The sequence below is a fragment of the Chiloscyllium plagiosum genome, unplaced genomic scaffold (assembly GCF_037043375.1).
Source record: "Chiloscyllium plagiosum isolate Xiang-an unplaced genomic scaffold, Cpla_swu_hap1 HiC_scaffold_3, whole genome shotgun sequence".
Lineage (NCBI taxonomy): Eukaryota > Metazoa > Chordata > Chondrichthyes > Orectolobiformes > Hemiscylliidae > Chiloscyllium > Chiloscyllium plagiosum.
In genome coordinates this window covers 7,221,673-7,241,781 of record NW_028270141.1, presented here as the reverse complement: position 1 = coordinate 7,241,781, position 20,109 = coordinate 7,221,673, and the positions used below count along the sequence as shown (strand labels likewise).

Below are 20,109 nucleotides of genomic sequence, written 5' to 3'. Positions count from 1 at the left end.
TAATTGTTGAAAATTAACTCAACCCTACAGTGATAGAAATATGAGGATGAGGACTTTAAGTGCATTATGGTGGGAAACAGCCTTTATTTGAAACTCCACCTTCAAGTAAAACAAAAAAAACTTTCCCTTAACTATTTTTTTTCCTGGTATATGATTCTTCCAATAGAAGATTATGTAGTTATTAACAGTGGGTATGTTCTTTTCTGGAATGTAAAGAAGGTTCTTCAATAAATTTGGAATCACTAAATTATGATACTATTACTATTTAGTTGTTGTACTGGTTTGAAGTTGCAGTGTTACTTTTTGATACATGTTTTCATTACTTATATATTTACAAGTTATGGTGCATGTTTCTTAACCGAATTTTAGTTTGTATTTATGCACAATATTTTATTTTGAATTTCATTTCAGATTGCTATTCCTAATAATAATCAGTTGAGATGTGTTTCATGGAATAAAGACCAAGGATTTATTGCATGTGGAGGGGAAGACGGCCTTTTAAAAGTGCTGAAACTTGAAACACAAACAGGTAAGGAAAAAAATGCCATAATGTATTGTTCAATTTCCAAAATACATGTGGCAGATTCACAGTTTCATGGCCAAGATGACCCTGTAGATGGTGAACTGTTCTCTTTTCTGTGAGATGGTGGGGTAAAGAAATTGTATACGTATGGAAGCGAGCAGCCAGACTACTTAGAGTCATAGCTATAAAGCCTTGATTGTTCAATCTTGAAAAGAAAAAAAGTCTTGGGCTTATATACTGGCATGCCAAATGTTACAGAAGTATGTGCAATAGTTAATGAGAGCTTCCCAAACTATCTCCAACAGTGATCCAACTTTAAGGCTTACCAAATTACCAACTTTAAAATTGTCATCTCCTTTACGGAGAACTACGAGTGCTCGGGTGGGAGTGGCTTTTGAGAGCATGGGGTGGGATGGGGGTTGGGGAGTGAGGGATGAATAGTGCGGAATGTGGAGTGAGAGCCTGTGAGAGCATGAGGCCTGTAGTGCCAGAACATAGCTGCTGTAACTCAGTTGAAGCTCCATGGTGGCCATTGCTACTTGGAACTTATGACCCCAGAACTTTAGCCTGCAATCTCATTTGGAGTTCTGACTGCTCACTTTGAGGATGATCTGGGTTAGAGGAAGTATATATTTCTCCAGAGGAATGTATTGGTCAAGTAAGAAGGCCAGGTCACACAAGGAAAATAATTGGGGATTTATATCAGATTGGATTGGCTTAAGAAGTATCAAAATGTTGTCCTGTTGTGAAAGCAAAATATGGCAGATCCTGGAAATCTGAAACAAACACAGAGATTGCTAGAGATACTCAGCATTCTAGCAGCAGCTGTGGCGAGAGAAACAGTTAACATTTCAAGTCTGATATGGTTCTTCTTCAGAATCAGCATGGAGATCGGGGTGAAGAGAGCTGGGGAGAGCACAAATGGAGACGAATGGGGTGAGGGTTTCCTATATCATGCTCCCCCCCTTGCGCCTCCCCACCAGGGTCTGAGCGCTCCTTGTCAACTCCAACTCTGACTTTTTGACCTACTTCCCTTCTCACTCTGTGGATTTCGTGCCTGGCCACTGGCATCCCTCGTCCCTCTCCCCACCACTGAAGTCCAGTTCAAAATCGGGTATGTTTCCCTGCATTTGTGCAGGAGTGAATTTCCCCATGATGTCACACGCAAAATCTATGCTTGGTACCATGCATTCCCCAATGAACAGTCGTGCGTTGGTGCCCGCAGTTGTTGTTAATAGCAAATGTTGCTAAAATGAAAAGGAAGTCTGTTTTCCCCTAAGATTTCAATGGTTAGATGAAAATCTTGGTAGTAAGTGGCAAGGGCCCTAATTGCATGCATTAACAACTCAATGTTCACTAATCCCACCTCATTTACATGCAGGCTGCTATTCTTCCAGATGCTGATGAGAAAGTAGACGGCACCAATTCCTGAATTGAAAGTCAGAGCAGCTACTTAGTTTCTGGAGCTTGCCAGCATCTTCTCCCAACTTCTGTGTTGACCATTGTTTCCCATCATCTTAGGATATGCTCATGGACAGTGACCAACTCCGTCCATGGAATTCAGCATTGGCAAAACACCAGGATCACCATATCATCATGGCCCATCCTGGAGTGACATAGACAGTTCAGCACTTCACTACCGCACTTTGGAGCTTACCTGCACCTGATACCGCATACTTATACCAGACACTCTGCGTGTAGACTCATTTACTTTGCATTTACTTGGATGTGCGCAGAATCTCTGTCTTGCCTTGTCTTTTAGCAGACTGAAAGCCAAGCAGCTTGTCATGCTTGCCAGCACTGAATATCAAGGGATTGGACATGTTGCTCTTTGTTGTGTCTGTGTCATGCCCACAGCATGTGCCTGCAATCTATGTGACAAACACATTGAGTGTGCTTCAGTTAGATGGTCATGATTGAAAATCGAAGAGTGCAGTCCTTAGTTGAGTCAAGAGGGATTCTGGTCAGTCAGGAGATAGTGCCATATTCAGTTAAGGGAATCACCTAATTCTAGTGTGGGGGTTTGGCCATGGTTATTCAGGTGTTTAGATTGGTTACAGTCCTTCCTTGTGAGCTCAAGGATTCTCTTCTTGTAGGAGCTTTGAATGTGAGCCACCCTGCCAACCATCTAGGCCCTTTCATCCCTATTGTGGACCGTTTTTTTCTGTGCTGAGGCAAAAGAAGGATTGAGTGAGATGAAATTGACTAACAGCTGTTAGTGATGGTATAGGAGTAGAAAAGGTGTCCCACGTAAGTGAATGGGAAGCAAAGAGAGCAGGAAGGCTTAGTTATGTGGGGATTTAGTTTGGTGAGAGTCATTGAGGGAAGATGCTGCATGCATTACTGGGAGTGATATGAGCTGTGGTGGGAGGTGCATGCAGTAGCAAAATTAGTGTGTTGCACTTACCATTGAACTTGTATCATTGTGACATATTACTTGAAACTGTAGACACTGCATCGAGATGGCTACCTCAGACCAGTCTAATGTTATAGTCTCCATTGGTGATCCTGAGGAAAGAGGATGGCCCTTCACTCCACAAAGATCCCCTGGTCCCTATCAGTGAACTGGGTTGCCAGCTTCCCTTGGTGAGCCAGCTTCTTTGGATTAGTAATGGAGCAACACAGCATTCAGTACATTTCCTGGCTTGCATTGTTCGAGCTAATGTGCAACTGAGATTTTGATATGGCACCCGTGTGAACATCAACAAATCCTGCATATGAACACTTACCTCTGCTAATGCAATGCATTAGTAATGAGATGAATCGTGGAGACTTGTGTGAGAAAAGTCATCAGCGTTCATGGAGGGAAATCCTCTGTGGAACTCTCTGAAATTGACACTTGCCAAAAATGTGTGGGAACATTCCACCCAATGTTCCTAATACAGCATTGATTCTGTCTGAGAAGAGAGTGCTGATTGGTTTGCGAATAGACTCTGGTTGGTCAAGATTAAAGTGATGCTGGAAAAGCACAGCAGGTCAGGCAGTATCAGAGGAGCAGGAAAATCAATGTTTCGGGCAAAAGCCCTTCATTGGGAATGAGGCTGGGACACTCAGGGGTGGAGAGATAATTGGGAGAGGGGGTGAGGCTGGGGAGAAGGTAGCTGAGAGTGCAATAGGTGGATGGAGGTGGGGGTGAAGGTGATAGGTTTGAGAGGAGGGTGGAGTGGATAGATGGGAAAGAAGATTGACTGGTGGGACAGGTCATGAGGAAGGTGCTGAGCTGGAAGGTTGGAACTGGGCTAAGGTGGGGAGGGGGGTGCGGGGAAATGAGGAAACTGGTGAAGTCCACAATGATGCCATGGGGTTGAAGGCTCCCGAGGTGGAAGATGAGGCATTCTTTCTCCAGCCGTCGGGTGGTGAGGGAGTGGCGATGGAGGAGACCCAGGACCTGCATGTCCTCGGCAGAGTGGAAGGGGGAGTTGAAATGTTTGGCCATGGGGCGGTGGAGTAGATTGGTCAAATCAATCCCCTGAGAAATGAACCTGAGAATGTCTGTCATCTGTTTGTTGAGTTGAAGCAGATGTAGGTATTCTTTCTATCTGAAAAGAATGGAGACCAGTATATTCGTACTTTAGTTAATAATATTGTAGTTAAATGGATTGAATTGTTTCTTTTCATTATGATGATGAAATATGTGGTGAGATTTTCCTTAGCTTTTTATAATTTCCACTGATTTCCATAATATTATTTTTGACACATTCAAATGGTGTTCCCCATGAATTGTTTGTCTTGTCACCAGCAGAATGAACCCTAAAATAAGTGTATTTTCAGGTAGAATTTCCAGTCTTCTCCCATCGACAAAATTAATTATAGACCACTGTTTTTAAGAGAAGAGGAACTTAGTTTAGAAAACAAAACTGGCACATTTGGTTTTTTTTGAGTCTTTAAGATTTTTTTCATACCTGATAGCTACTTTTAGTTTCATTCATTTTTTTCAAATTTGTATCTGTATTTAAAGCGTCAATAGATACTATCATGACATAGTATTTTATCTTAAGTTCTAATTAGCCATTGTGGATTTCTGTAGATGATACGAGATTAAAGGGACTGGCTGCACCCAGTAACCTTTCCATGAATCAAACACTGGAAGGACACAGCGGTAAGTTTTTTTACTTTTATTCTTTCTTTGTGTTTAACGATGATTGCTCTGTGCAGCTACTCTAGGTGTTAGCTGTTGGATGCAAATTAAAATGACTGATCCCTTTGCTATGGTTGCTAAATTGTTCAGATAGCAGATTAAATATATAACCAGAATTTATTGATCTGCCTAAACTGAAGTAAGTTTTAACCAGTTCCTTTTGATGTAATAGACTCAGCTCCTTGATTGGATTGATAGGCATTCTGTGTAAAGATGCAGCATGTCATTGTGATTGCAGGGGTGAGGGGGTGTGATTGTTAATAAATTCAAAGCAAAATCATTAAACTTTTAAGATTTTTATCTATTAAATCATCTTATTAGTTACCACCCAAAATTTCATGTAGATAAATTATATGCCAAAAGTTTATAGGAAACAACCTGAGATGCTGACCAAAATTTACTTGCGATGTTGTTGATTGAGTACAAAAACAGAAGTTGCTGGGAAAGCTCAGCAGGTCTGGCAGCATCTGTGGAGAGAAATCAGAGTTAACATTTTGGTTCCGGTTCTGATTTTGCTTCACCAATGCCAAGACTGCTGAGCTTTCCTAGTAACTTCTGTTTTTGTTTCTGATTTACAGCATCTGCAATTCTTTTGGTTTTTATTGAGTTATTAATTGAGTTTTCACCTGTAAGAAATTAATGAGTCTCATAAGCTCCTCTAGATGAGTTTTCTTTACGCTTTTTAAAAATAATTATTGTTTTGTTATCTCAGCAGAATTAGTGGGCTTTCTGATTCTTACTATAGCAGCTATGAACCCACCTGCTAGGATATGTACAACATGTAGCCTGGGAAAAATTTCCCCCAACTGTGCTTTTATGAAAGGTTTTCTTTCATTAACTGGTTAATTCCTCTTCCCTGCCTCACCTAAGAAAATATATCAGTCCAATTATTCCTGACAAATGAGTGTGGTAACCAACCTGTTTGGTGGATTTGTCTGTTTAAGAAACTATGGATGTTTTTATTCAACCTGTTCAGACATGTTATGACACTGCTCTGGAACAGGTGAGCCTTGAATCTGCGACTTCTAGCCGAGAGGTAGGGACAGTACTACTCTGGCACAACAGCTGTCATTATGAAGTATATATTTGGCATGTGATCACGTGACTGCTATAGCTAGTATATTAACCTATGTACTAGCTTGTCAATCTTAATCACCCAAAGTAGCAAGGTAACTGCTTGAGTTGACTTAACTTTTCTGCCTGATTTTAATTTTTGGAATTTGTTTTCCCAAATTGGAAAGAAAATCTATAATATAGAGTGTACACTTTTAAATAATATTAATGTACAGCCATATGTGTCCCCATCTGTATGCAGTTAATATGATAAAGTACCCATCAAATTCTACTACACATGACTCTTCGTGCTTCCTAATAACCTGATGAAGAGGTGGAAAAAAACAGGTGATCTGTTCAATCCCTGGTTATAATATTATTACCTGCATTACCATTTACTGCCAAACTATTACTTTTTTGCATAAGATTCTTTCGTAGATTATAATTAATGCTTGATTATTCCATGAATTATAATTTTTTCAAAATGCAATAATTCCCTTTTCTCTTGCCTGTATATCTTTATCATTTCTGTGGGTAATGTATAATTATTAATGGGTGCAATGTTTGCAAAAGTTTAATGTGATACAAGTTATAAATTACTTATGGCATGAATAATACAGAGACTAGGTTGGAAATGATTTTCTGTTGTACAGTTATCTTCATTAATCTGTTTGTCCAGGTGCTGTACAAGTGGTGACTTGGAATGAGCAGTACCAGAAGTTGACAACTAGTGACCAGAATGGTCTCATTATTGTGTGGATGTTGTACAAAGGTCAGTTAACACTTCTTGTGGTAAACAACAAAATTGATTATGATGTGAACAATATGCTTATTGTGAAATGACTTATTGGACACTTACATTACGTAGATGCATCGCATCAAAAATGTAACACAGAAATAGACCATTCGACTCAACCAGTGTTTGCTGGTATTTATACTTCATTCAAATCACTTCCCATTTTTTTTCTTGGTCAAAAACCTTGTCCAACCAGTCCAACACCAGCACCTCCACATTTTTTTCTCAGCTAAATCTACTATCACAACCATCTGTTTTTGTTATTCATTTGTGGGAAATGGGATTCCTGGTTGGCCAACATTTATTGCCTATCCTAAGCTGCCCATTGCAATTGAGTCAACCACATTGCTGTGGGTTTGGAGTCACATATTGGTCAGACCTGGTGAGGATGGCAGATTTCTTCCCTAAAGGGTATTAGTGACCTCGATGGGTTTTTCCTACAATTAGCATTGATTTCATGGTTATTAGTTGGTTCTTAATTCCAGATTATTTATTGAATTCACATTCTGCCATCTGCCATGGTGGGATTTGAACCACGGACCCCAGAACATTAGCTGGAGTTCAGAAGAACGAAGGCAATCTCCTTGAGATTGTAAGATGTTAAAGGATCGATAAGGTGAACATTGAACAGGTCTTCCCCCTTGAGGGACGGTCATAGATATAGAGTGAGAGGGGGTAGTTCAAAATTGTGATGAGGAGAAACTACTTCTCTCAGAGGGTTAGGAATCTATGGAACTCATTGCCACAGAGTGCTTTGGAAGCAGAATTAATCAACAGATTCAAGAAAGAAATAGATATGTTTCTGATGAAAAGAGGGATAAAGGGATGTGGGAGCAGGCAGGGGAGTGGTGTTGATCAGCCATAATCGTGTTAAATGGCGGAGCAGGCTGGAAAGGCTGAATTGCCCACTCTCCTGTTCCTAGTTACCTATGTTTCTGGATTATTAGTCTAGCGATAATACCATTTGATCATTACCTCCTTTTTCCCTTAAATGTTTGTCTATCTTCCCTTTAACTGCCTCTACACTATTCACTTTAAACATTCCTGTGGTTAGCCAACTCTGAATGTCCTTATCACACTGTGTAAAGAAACTTCTGAATTCCTGTTTGAATTTCTTGGTGACTATCTTACATGGATTTGCGATGCATAGTAATACAAACGACATGAATTTGGTTCCTGCACCAATTAAGTGCATGAGGATCCTGCATTCTCAATCTCACTCCTTGCTTGAAGCTTGGTGACCTTTGCAATAAACTCACCACCACTTTTCTCTCTCTCATGAGAGAGCAGCCCTCTGACTCTTTGGTGACTTTACCTTAAACAACTTATCTTTACTTAATATCCTTTCTTATTTTGGACAGCACTATTTAAAAATAGAAGATGTTTATATTGCAATTAAGATAAGTAAATCTGACCTGATATGCATATTAATACACATCTTTCATTTCTACATATATCATAAGAATAGGGCATACAAATTGATGAGAGAGAGCCTATCAGGTTGAATAGTTGGAGGCACAGTCTTATTACAGTTGTAGCTGAAAGAAACATTAATAAGTTGAAAAACTTCAAGGGAAAAATGAAAAGCAAAAATTACATTGGGAGTAAAATTAGAGCAAGTGGTAAATTATAAGATCCTTTATTCTTGGAATTTTTGTGTGTTTAGGGAATATAAATTTAACAGAGAAAATACAACTGTGAAGATGTTATAGTTACGCACTTGTGGGGCTATTGTATCAATGCATTAGAAATTATTTAGGAAAAATAACAAAATATAATATTCCCATGCATTATAATTGAAGATGCTCACTGTAGCAGTTTTCTAGTTCCTCTTTGAACAAGATTGGAACAGCTACTTATTAGCTTTTGATTTTTTAAAATTAAACCCAATGTTTGTGAATTTATTACAGGGTCTTGGTATGAGGAAATGATTAATAACAGAAACAAATCTGTGGTTCGCAGTATGAGCTGGAATGCTGATGGACAGAAAATCTGTATTGTGTATGAAGATGGTGCTGTCATTGTGGGTTCAGTGGATGGTAATATATTTCAGACTGAAATGTTTTAACCTGAATTAAGTTCTGGCATTCAGAGATCTGGATGTAGGTTTGCTGACTGAGCTGGAAGGTTCATTTTCAGACATTTCGTCACCAGTCAATACATCCAGAACCTCAACCTGACCTACAAATCTTCTCAAAACTCACTAATTAAGATATCTAGAACTTACATGGATTATTCAGTTTAATAAAATTCCTTGTCACTTCCAATAAAAAATGCTCTAAACATTTATGACATCATTGTCCATTGAAATTAATTTCATAACTATACTGCTGTTTAGTAATGAATGATCTATTTTAAACTAATTATGTATGTTAACATTTTTGAAAAAAATGTGTTTCTACTTTAAAACCTGTAACTGCCAATTAATATTAACTTCTTGATGGTTAACATTTTCTTTGATTGTCTCATGTTTTCTGTATTTTATCAGGTAATCGTATTTGGGGTAAGGAATTGAAGGGCCTCCAATTAACTCAAGTTGCATGGTCACCAGACAGCAAGATTCTTATATTTGGCATGGCAAATGGAGAAATACACATATATGATAGCCAAGGAAATTTTATTGTAAGCTTATAGTTTTTTCATTATGTTTTTTGCTGTTCTTATGGAACTTTTACATTAACTTGCAAATTTATCAAGGCTCCTTTTAAAACATATCCTACTTTAAATATCCTAAGTATACTATTAAAAAGAATGCCAGTACTTTTTAAAAAATGCAATGTTTGAGACCATTCAGTGTTGGCTGAGATTTGAAGGATTGATACTGTTGTATTCAGTTTGAATGAAGTGAAAGTGTATATTTATGAAAATTATCTATTATGAAAGTCTCTTGAGAAAAAATTAATATTAAAATTGTAATTCTCACTTCATCTACTGAAACAATGATCTTATTAGACTAAATTAATTGGTAGCAACTTTGAAAACAGAATTGTGTACAAAGTGCACAATTTTTAATGTCATTTTAATACTGTAGTAACAATTTAACAGCTGTTTGACACATAACAAGGGGAGGCAGTGGTCATGTGATGATGTCAATGGACAAGTAAATCAGAACTCCAGGCTAATGTTCTGGAGATATGGATTCAAATCCCACCATGGCAAATGGTGAAACTTGATTTCATCAAAAATCTGGAATTAAAAATCAAATTTATTGTCATTAAAATTACTAATGCCCTTTGCGTAAGGAGATCCTATCTGATCTGGCCTCCATTTGAATGTAGACTCACAGCAATGTGGTTAACTTTTGACAGCCTCTGCATATTAGAGATGGACAATAAATACTGGCATATTGAATAAATGTAATAAAAGGGCATATCTGTCATTCAACTGAAATATGTATTCAATATGTCTTTGTATTTTCTTTAGGTAAAGCTGGTGCTGCAGTGTCTTGCCAATGTGACTGGTGCAGTCAGCATTGTTGGTATCCATTGGTACTCAGGAACTGAGGGATATGTTGAACCAGACTGTCCCTGCTTAGCTATCTGCTTAGACAATGGTCGATGTCAAATAATGCGTCATGAGCATGATGAAAGTGAGCATTATCATTGTGTAAATTGGCCATAGAATATTTTTGAGGAATTTTGTTATCTTTTTTAGTTTTTTCACCAATGCATACCCATATCTGAAACTAGTGCAATATTTTACAAATGTTGTATGAATATTGTCAGTGTTAGTGTCAGCAGTAGCTTAGTTACTAGTACTCAAACTTCATTCTGACACCATCAGAATAGTGCTGGGGGGATGATAAACAGATGGAAGTGTTATCTTTTGGATGAGACTTTAAACCAAGGCCTTGTCTGATTCCTCAGGTGCAATCTTCTTGTATTTCTCTTAACAGATGCTGTCTTGATTGATACTGGTATAAATGTGGTTGGCATTCAGTGGAACTACTGTGGTAGTGTATTGGCTGTTGCTGGTTCCCAAGTATCAGTTGGACAGGACAAGCAGATCAATGTTGTGCAATTCTACACTCCATTTGGTGAGGTGAGTTTTTTTCTGCTTTTGATAGGTCAAATTTTAAGTTAATTATGTAGCCTATTTCATAAAGCCTCAGTTTTTTTTAAGAAAAAGGTTGTGCTTGTTTGAATTACAGAGCTTCAATAATTGAGATAATATTCTAAACATCTGAACTAAGTAAGTTAGTAGCATTGCAAAGCAAACTAAATTGTTTCTATAATCAGGTTGTCTGCCATGGTTGCTGACAAAACATGACCATGCCTCAAAGTAGTTGGCTGTGTAATGATTTAGGATGTTCTCAGGAAATAAATTATTCTATCCAAATGCAAATTTTTTGTTTGTTTCTTTATCAGAAGTGTTTGAAGAATTATAATTGTACTTAGTGTAAAGGTTTTAAGTCAGAGTATTCAAACTGAAATATATAAAATTATCTGGAGCAACTTCAATTTCAGACAGAAGATGCAACTGCTAAATTTGAAGTACATTGCGATGTTGTATATTACATTCTTGGTATTTTGAGAGTCACGATATGTGTTTTCTCCACTATGCTAATTTCTCAAGCATTTGCGCACATTAAAAGTGTCTGGCAAGCAGATGTATGCAGTGTCATGGGAAGGAGGAGGGCTGAGAATTGCACTTGCTGTTGATTCTTTTATTTATTTTGCCAACATCAGACCGGATTACAAGGTAAAACCAGTGGCATCCCTAAATATTTTTGCATGTTCTAAAGTTATACAGTTATGCATTTTTTCAGATAAAGTGTTTACATTTGTAGTTAAGAATTATATGACATACTTAACAGAAAAACCTATATGTTTATTATTTTTGAAGATAATTCCTAAAATCCAAGTACTGAAGAAATATCTCAGCTCACATAATCACCCATGATAATGAGTGCATTTTAATGCCCCTCACCATCTTTCCCACCAAAACCTCTCATCGACAACTTTAATTCAAGGTTTGACTATTCCAACACGTTCCTGGCCTTCTATCCTGCACCCTCTATAATTTAGTCTGGTCTAAAACTTTGCTTCCTTTTTCATAATTTGTATCAATTCCTGTTTACCCTTCTCTTTCAAGCTTGCTGATATACATTGGCTCCCAGCCTGGCAACAGTTTCAAAATTCTTATAACTGTTTTCCAATCTCTCTGTAATCTTGCCTCTCTCCATCACTGAAACCTCCTTCAGGCCTGTAAGCCATGTCTATGTTCCCTAGTCCTGATGTCATCTCTGATTGCTATCACAATATTGCAAATTAATGCTATACTTTGAACTTTAATAGATCTAAGCTCTGCAATTCCTTCTCTAAACCTCTCTCTGTCTGTCTTTAGTACACTACTTAAAATGCGTTTGTGCTTTTGGTCAACAGTCGCAAATGATGGTAGGACTCCTCAGTCATTCCCCTAATTTTAGGTTCACTCATGAAAGGAACCATCCACTCAGCATCTACCCTTTCATTTTGCCTCAGGATCCTTCTCTTTTTCTATAACATCACCTCTCATTTTTCTGTAGTCCCATCTTTTTCTCATAGGAAATTTCTTCAACACAGAAGTCAGTCAAATGAATGCACTGTGTATTATCTCCAATGCAAATCGATAATCCTTTTAATAAGGAGTTGAAAATGAGATTCATTTCTCCAGATGTGGTCTCAGTAACACTTTCGACATTTTTAGTAAGACCTCTCTATACTCTACCTTTCCCTTGCTAATGATTTACTGTAATTGTATGCTAACGCAATATGGTCTGTCATTTTAGTGACTTGTGGGATAAAGAACCCTTTTTTAAATGAAACAATAACTATTTTTTTCCACTGAGCAAACATGCTGATCTAATTTTTAACCTTTTGGCAGTGGGGTTATTGCTCTAACACAGTAGTGTATGCATATACCAGACCAGATCGACTGGAATACTGTGTAGTCTTTTGGGACACCAAGAACAATGAAAAGTATGTAAAGTACGTAAGGAGTCTGATTTCAATAACTACATGCGGAGACTTTTGCATTTTAGCAACCAAAGCTGATGACAGTTCTCCGCAGGTAAGAGATTATTTCCACAATTTACTAAATTTCACAATAATATTGTAACTGAAATATTTAGTCATTCAGCATTTATCCCAAAATTGATATGAATAAAATGCTTGCAAGACTGGGATCAACTGATCTTTGCTCTGTAATTGATATACAACAATGACAAATAGTTGACTTGAAGTTCAAACACAGATCAAATGCCTTGAAGTTTAAGCATAAGCATAGATCGGGCATGATGTAATTGAAAGGTAGTGCAGGCTTGAGAGTTTCAATGGTGTATTTTTCGGTCTAACTTTGCCCTAATCTACTATCAAAGAAACATACAATGAGATATAGAGAAGAGCAAAAGTGTAATTTTTTAAAAAATTACTTACAGTGTGGAAACAGACCCTTCGGCCCAACAAATTCACACCGACCCGCCGAAGCACAACCCACCCAGACCCATTCCCCTACGCTTACCTCTTCACCTAACACTATGGGCAATTTAGCATGGCCAATTCACCTAACCTGCACATTTTTGGATTGTGGGAGGAAACCGGAGCACCCAGAGGAAACCCACGCAGACACAGGAAGAATGTGCAAACTCCACACAGTCAGTCGCCTGAGGTGGGAATTGAACCCAGGTCCCTGGCGCTGTGAGGCAGCAGTGCTAACCACTGTCTCACTGTGCCGTACAAGGATAAGAAAGCACAGTTGCCAAAAAATGGTCACAAATAATAAAATATTTGCAACTAAAGCACACTGCTCCAGTTCAAGGCCCCAGATCATCAGAATTTCCTGTCCTAAATTTTAACTGCATATTAGGCCTCAGACATCAGACACCTTTTGCTATTGATGAAAATGGATAACCAGAAAATTTAAACTCCATTTAATCCTGTGGAGGTGAGCGGGTGGTATGTATTCCTGCAATTTAATAAGAGCTTTATTTCAATTACTTGGCTTGACTTTGTAATTCCCATGGATATCCTGCAGGACTGAGAAGCTATTCAGAGCAACATGTTCTCTGGATTTTCCTGCACCCAAGCAGCCAGTCAGTGAATGATCTGGAAATGGAAGTGGGGTGGTGAGAACATCTAACTTTCATTTCTTGTTTTAGATCTTCACTCCTTTTATCTGACCTTCCTGTTTGGAGAGGAAAGAATCTGGAAAATTGGCCCAGATTCCTCCTTTTCTAATCAATTATTTCCTACTTCTAAAATTCACCAATAATATTTGTTTGTTACTTTCCTCCCTAATTTTAGTATTCTTCCCAATCGCATTCATTTAAAATCGTAATCCAGCAAGTCAAAATTGTGGAAGATTCCAATGTTAATTTCCTCCATTATAAAACATAAAATTAAAACTTTTTTAAAATTGCAAAGAAAATCCAAGAGGTTAATTATGAATAAGCTATTCCCCTATTCACAAGTAGCAATTGTGCCTGTTTTGAATTTGATTTGAATGAGCTGGTGTTGGACTGGGGTGGACAAAGTTAAAAATCAAAGAACACCAGGTTACAGTCCAGTAGGTTTATTTAGAAGCACTAGCTTTCGAAGTGATGCTTCTTCATAAGGTGGTTGTGAAGCAGGATCATAAGATGCCGAATTTATAGCAAAAGATTACAGTGATACAATGATACATTGAACAAACCTAGATCGTTAAGTGTGTCAAAGATGAAAGACTTAATAATCATATCCAAATGTCTTTAAATGTTGTAATTGTACCAGCCTCCACCGCTTACTTTGGCACCTCATTCCATACACGCACTACCCTCTGTGTGAAAAACTTAGATCTTCAGATCCTTTTTAAATCTATCCCTTCTCACCTTAAGCCTGCGCCTTCTAGTTTTGGACATCTCTACCCTCGGAGAAAAAAAATCCTTGGCTATTACACTATCCATGCCCCTCATGATTTTACAAACCTCTGTAAGGTCACCCCTCAGCCTTCAAGACTCCAGGAAAAGAAGCCTCAGCCTATTCAGCCTGTCCCCTTAATTTAAACCACCATCCCCCAAAAATATAGTCCTGGCAACATCCTTCCTAGGGCATGTACTTACATTTGCGGCTAGGGAGGGTTTAATTTAAAATGGAAAATGGGTGGGACTCTCAAGGGAGATTATGAAATAAGGACTAAAACAAAAGACTGTGTGTCCTGTGTTAGTATGTCCTTACATAAAAAGCAAGACAAATCCAATTCTGCCAATTACTGCCCCATTAGCCTAGTCTTGATTATCACTAAAGTGATGGAAGGTGTGAGCAACAGTGTTGTAAAGCAGTACCTGCTCAGCAATTACCTGCTTAGTGATGCCCAGTTTGGGTTTCACTAGTTCTCAATCCACTTCAGTACACACCTTCTAATCCCACACACTTTAATTTTGCATACTAATTTCTTAATTGGGGCTTCATTGAAAACCTTCTGAAAATCCAAGTAAAACACATCTACTGCTTTCCTTTATCTCCTCTACTAGTTACATCCATTAAAAAAAATCAAGAGATTTGTCATGCATGACTTCCCCTTTGTAAATCTATGCTCTGTCTGTTGAATCTTACACTATCTTTCAAGTGCTCTGCTGTTACATTTCTTTATAATGAACTTTATCATTTTTCCCATTACCAACATTAAGTCTACAATTCACTGTTTTCTCCCGCCTCCCTTTTTTAAAATTCATTTGGGGTATGTGGGCGTTGCTGGCTGGGCCCAGCATTTATTGCCCAGCCCTAGTTGCCCCTAAGAAGGTGGTGTCTTCTTGAACCACTGCAGTCCACCTGCTGTGGTTTGACCCACAATGCCATTAGGCAGGGAATTCCAGGATTTTGACACAGCAACAGTAAAAGAAAGGTGGTATATTTCCAAGTCAGGCTGGTGAGTGGCTTGGAGGGGAACTTGAAGGTGGTGGTGTTCTCATGTATCTGCTGCCCTTGTCCTTTTACATGGAAGTGGCTGTAGGTTTGGAAGGTGCTGTCTGGGATCTTTGCTGAATTTCAGCTGTGCATCTTGTAGGTACTACACACAGCTGCTACTGTGCATCAGTGGTGGAGAGAGTGGATGCTTGTGGATGTGGTGTCTTCTTGAACCACTGCAGTCAGCTGGTGACCTCATTACAGACTTGGACAAGCATGGACAAAAGAGCTAAGCACTGGAAGTGAACAGTGACAGCTCTTGACATAAAGGCTGCATTCGATCAATTGTTGCATCAAGGAGTCCTAGCAAAATTGAAATCGATGTGTATCAGTAGACAAACTCTCCGCTGGTTAGAGGCATATTTGATACCTAGAAAGATGGTTGTGGATGTTGGGGGTCAGTCATTTTAGCTCCAGGACACCTCTGTAGGAGTTCCTCAGGATCGTGTCCACCATCTCCAGTTGCTTTATCAATCAGCTTCCCTTCACCATAAGGTCAGAAGTGGAGATGTTTGCTGATGATTGCACAATGTTCAGCACCATTCACAATTCCTCAGATACTGAAGGAATCCATATTCAAATGCAAGAAGATCTGAACAATATCCAGGTTTAGACTGACAAGCTGCAAGTAACATTTGCTCTACACAAATGCCAAGCTATGACCATCACCAATAGGAGACAATCTGATCGCCATCCCTTGACATTCAATGGTGTTACCATCACTAAATACCCTAATATCAACATCCTGGGGGTTATCATTGACCAGAAACTCAACTGGACTTGCCACATAAACATAGTAGCTGCAAGAGCTGGTCAGAGGCTAGGAATACTGTAGTGAGTAACTCATCTCCTGACTCCCCAGAGCCTGTCCATTATCTATAAGGCACAAATCAGGAATGAGGTGCAATACTCACCATGTGACAGGCTGAGTGCAGCTCCACTAACACTCAAGAAACTTGACACCATCCAGGACAAAGCAGCCACTTGATTGGCACTACATCCACAAGCATCCACTCTCTCCACCACTGATGCACAGTAGCAGCTGTGTGTACCTACAAGATGCACAGCTGAAATTCAGCAAAGATCCCAGACAGCACCTTCCAAACCTACAGCCACTTCCATGTAAAAGGACAAGGGCAGCAGATACATGAGAACACCACCACCTTCAAGTTCCCCTCCAAGCCACTCACCAGCCTGACTTGGAAATATACCACCTTTCTTTTACTGTTGCTGTGTCAAAATCCTGGAATTCCCTGCCTAATGGCATTGTGGGTCAAACCACAGCAGGTGGACTGCAGTGGTTCAAGAAGACACCACCTTCTTAGGGGCAACTAGGGGCAACTAGGGCTGGGCAATAAACGCTGGGCCCAGCCAGCAACGCCCACATACCCCAAATGAATTTTAAAAAAGGGAGGCGGGAGAAAACAGTGAATGTTGGTAATGGGAAAAATGATAAAGTTCATTATAAAGAAATGTAACAGCAGAGCACGTGAAAGATAGTGTAAGATTCAACAGACAGAGCATAGATTTACAAAGGGGAAGTCATGCATGACAAATCTCTTGATTTTTTTTAATGGATGTAACTAGTAGAGGAGATAAAGGAAAGCAGTAGATGTGTTTTACTTGGATTTTCAGAAGGTTTTCAATGAAGCCCCAATTAAGAAATTAGTATGCAAAATTAAAGTGTGTGGGATTAGAAGGTGTGTACTGAAGTGGATTGAGAACTAGTTGGCAGACAGGAAACAGAGTAGGAATAAAAAGATATGTTTCCGAGTGGCAGGGTACTTATTGCAGGGATTAGAGCTTGGACCCCAGCTATTCACAATATATATTAATGATCTGGATGAGGAAACTACGTGCCATATGTCTAAGCTGGATGGGAGGGTTTACTTTGAGGTGGGTGCACTGAAGTTTCAGTGTGATTTGGACAAGTTAAGTGCGCAAATACATGGTAGATGGTGTATAATATTGACATAAGGCTATTCACTTTTATAGCAAAACAGGCAGACAGTGTATTATCTGAACAGCAATAGATTGGGGAAGGGGGAAGGTAACAAGACCCGGGTGTCATTGTACACTAGTCCCTGAAAGTAAGCATTGTCGTGCAGCAGGTGGTGAAGAAAGCAAATGACACGTTGACCTTCATAGCAAAACAATTTGAGTACAGGAGCTGGAATATCTTGCTGCAACTTTATAGGGCCATACCTGGAGTATTGGGTGTAGTTTTGATCTCCTTTTCTGAGGAAGGATGTTCTGGCTATTGAGGGAGTGCAAAGAAGTTTGCCAGTCTGATTCCTGGTATGACTGGACTGGACTGACATACCAGGAGAGATTGCATCAGTTAGGACTACATTCACTAGAGTTGAGAAGTTTGGGGGTCAGCGAGAGGTGAGATGGTCTTCTAGAAACCTAATTCTAACAAGATAAGAAATATATATGCAGGAAGGATGTTCTTGATGAACAGGGCGTGTGTAGGCAGAGGTCACAATCAAAGGATGAAGGGTAGGCCTTTTAGGACAGAGATGAAGATAAATCTTTCAACCAGAGAGTGGTGAGTCTGTGGAATTTTCTGCCACTGAAAGTGGTTGAGACCAAAACACTGTGTTTTCAAGCAAAAGATACAAATATTTCTTTGGGGTAAATGGATCAAAGAATATGGGAAGAAAGTAGAAACAGGATACTACATGAATGATCAGCAGTGATCATATTGAATGGCAGAGCAGGCTTGAAGGGCCAATTGGCTTACTCCTGTTCGTACGTTTCTATGTTTCCATGCTTCCCTCAATTCACATCCTTCAACAAAATCATTTTGCAATTATCTTATATGTGTCCAGAACTTTATTTCCTAGAAATTATCTTGGCTTTTAGTGGAGAAAATCCCAAGCATCACCCACTAAACAAGTACTATTACAAAAGCAAAAGGTTGCTAGTGCTAGAAATTTGAATCAAAATATTGAAAACACTCAGCAGGTCCAGTAGCATTGTGGAAAGAACAATTTCACCCCTGCATTCAGATGATCATTCTCCAGTATTTCTACCATGTTCAACATGATGCAATAACCAAATCCATCTTCCCTTTCTCTTTCAACACTGTGAAGTACAGTTGACCAGCTTTCTGGAATTGAAATAATGATGCTCGTGTGAAGAAATAGCTAAATGGCAAATTTCAAAGTCAGCTAATAGAATTCACATCTGGGAAACTGATAATTAAAGTAGTCTGAGATCAGTCAAAAGCGATCAGCCCATAGGTCAAATAACTGTTCTCTTTTTATGATTTTTTATAATTTATGCTGTCACCATGAGGGACTGCAGTGGAAAATATGTTTCACCAACAGAATTAATAAAATAATGGCTATGTTACTATGTAAAATCCACAGATCTAGACTAACAATCCAGTAAAATCCCATTGTGGCAGCTAAGGAATTTAAATTAAATTGGAATAAAAGTCTAGGATCTGTAGTGGTGAACAGCATTGTCTGACTAATATGTGATTCTCGCCTCAAAACAGTGTGATATATTGTTAAACTGCCTCTGATATGACTTAGTAAACAAAACCCTGAGGATACATTGAATGTAAGCTCCATCTTTACCTTATTACTTACTGTTATTTACTAATTTTCAGCAACTGTAAGAATACTGTCAATTTATTCTGTTGTGTCACTTACTTGTTTTTCTGTTTATGCACTGCACTTGCAAGGATGAGAGTGAGATGGAGTCTATAGTTGCTATGGTAACAATTTCCATAATTTATTTCCATGCTATTGGGGGGAATTTTACAAGGTACATTTTGTTGGGTTTAGAGACAAGAATTAGAAAATAGTGTTGTACATGAACACTTCCTCCCTTTTTTGTCTAGGAGCAATTGTTGCGCATTTACTTTTAAGGGGAAATTGTGGTGTAGTGTCACTGGACTAGTAATTCAGAGGCCAAGCTAATGCTCTGGGGATGTGAGTTCACATCCCACCATAACAGTTGATCAAATTTCAATTCAATTAATAAATCTGGAATCTATAATAGTTTTGTAATGTGGCCATAAAGTGATCGTTGTTCGATATAAAATCCCAGCTCATTCACAAATAATGACTTTAGCTGGTCTAGTTTCCAAGTGATTCTAGCAATGTTATTGACACTTAATTGCCATCTGAAATGGCCTAGCAAGCCACTCAATTCAAGGGTGGTTGGCTTTGGGCAACAATTGCTTGTCTTGCCAGTGACATCCACATCCCGTGATGAAAGAACAGATAAATAAAAAACCTGCCGTGTATGCAGGAAGCCAAATGAGATTGTTATTCAAACAATTAGCTAACATGTTTTGAGAATTTGACTAGTAATGCAAGGATTCCACACAGTGTGTGCAGCACAGCAACCCACCTGCTTCTTAGGTCATCACTGGGAGGTTAGAGCTTCATGAAATTAGAACGTACTCTGCACATTAAAGGTGCACATTACAAAATCCAAGGCTGTCAAAAAGCAGAGGCTTTCAATTTCATGATTATGTCCAGCATCTGTTATGCTGGATAATGCTGGTGGTGAAGAGGCTGCTGTCTTTTCTTGTCCCAGCCAACTCAGCGTCATTGTCTTGGTGAACAGTGTGAATGCTGCTGGCCAGTCTTGCACCAGCATATGCTGAATTGCCTTTCTAAGTCCTCCATCCACCTGCTAACTAATTAATTTGATT

The 20,109-nt window shown here is 38.9% G+C and overlaps 1 protein-coding gene across 2 annotated transcripts in view; it reads left to right on the top strand.

Annotated features, from left to right (window-relative positions):
- Positions 1-20,109, top strand: part of wdr35 (WD repeat domain 35) — a 115,020-nt gene that overhangs the window by 8,299 nt on the left and 86,612 nt on the right. Inside the window, exons 2-11 of one of the 2 annotated variants that reach the window (XM_043676508.2) lie at positions 412-529; positions 4,551-4,622; positions 6,394-6,486; positions 8,421-8,549; positions 8,999-9,132; positions 9,934-10,099; positions 10,406-10,551; positions 11,086-11,211; positions 12,376-12,561; positions 19,129-19,161. In XM_043676508.2, coding sequence (XP_043532443.1) covers positions 412-529; positions 4,551-4,622; positions 6,394-6,486; positions 8,421-8,549; positions 8,999-9,132; positions 9,934-10,099; positions 10,406-10,551; positions 11,086-11,211; positions 12,376-12,561; positions 19,129-19,161 — 1,203 coding nt within the window. The remainder of the gene's footprint in view (positions 1-411; positions 530-4,550; positions 4,623-6,393; positions 6,487-8,420; positions 8,550-8,998; positions 9,133-9,933; positions 10,100-10,405; positions 10,552-11,085; positions 11,212-12,375; positions 12,562-19,128; positions 19,162-20,109) is intronic. The other variant, XM_043676517.2, reaches the window with a different exon arrangement.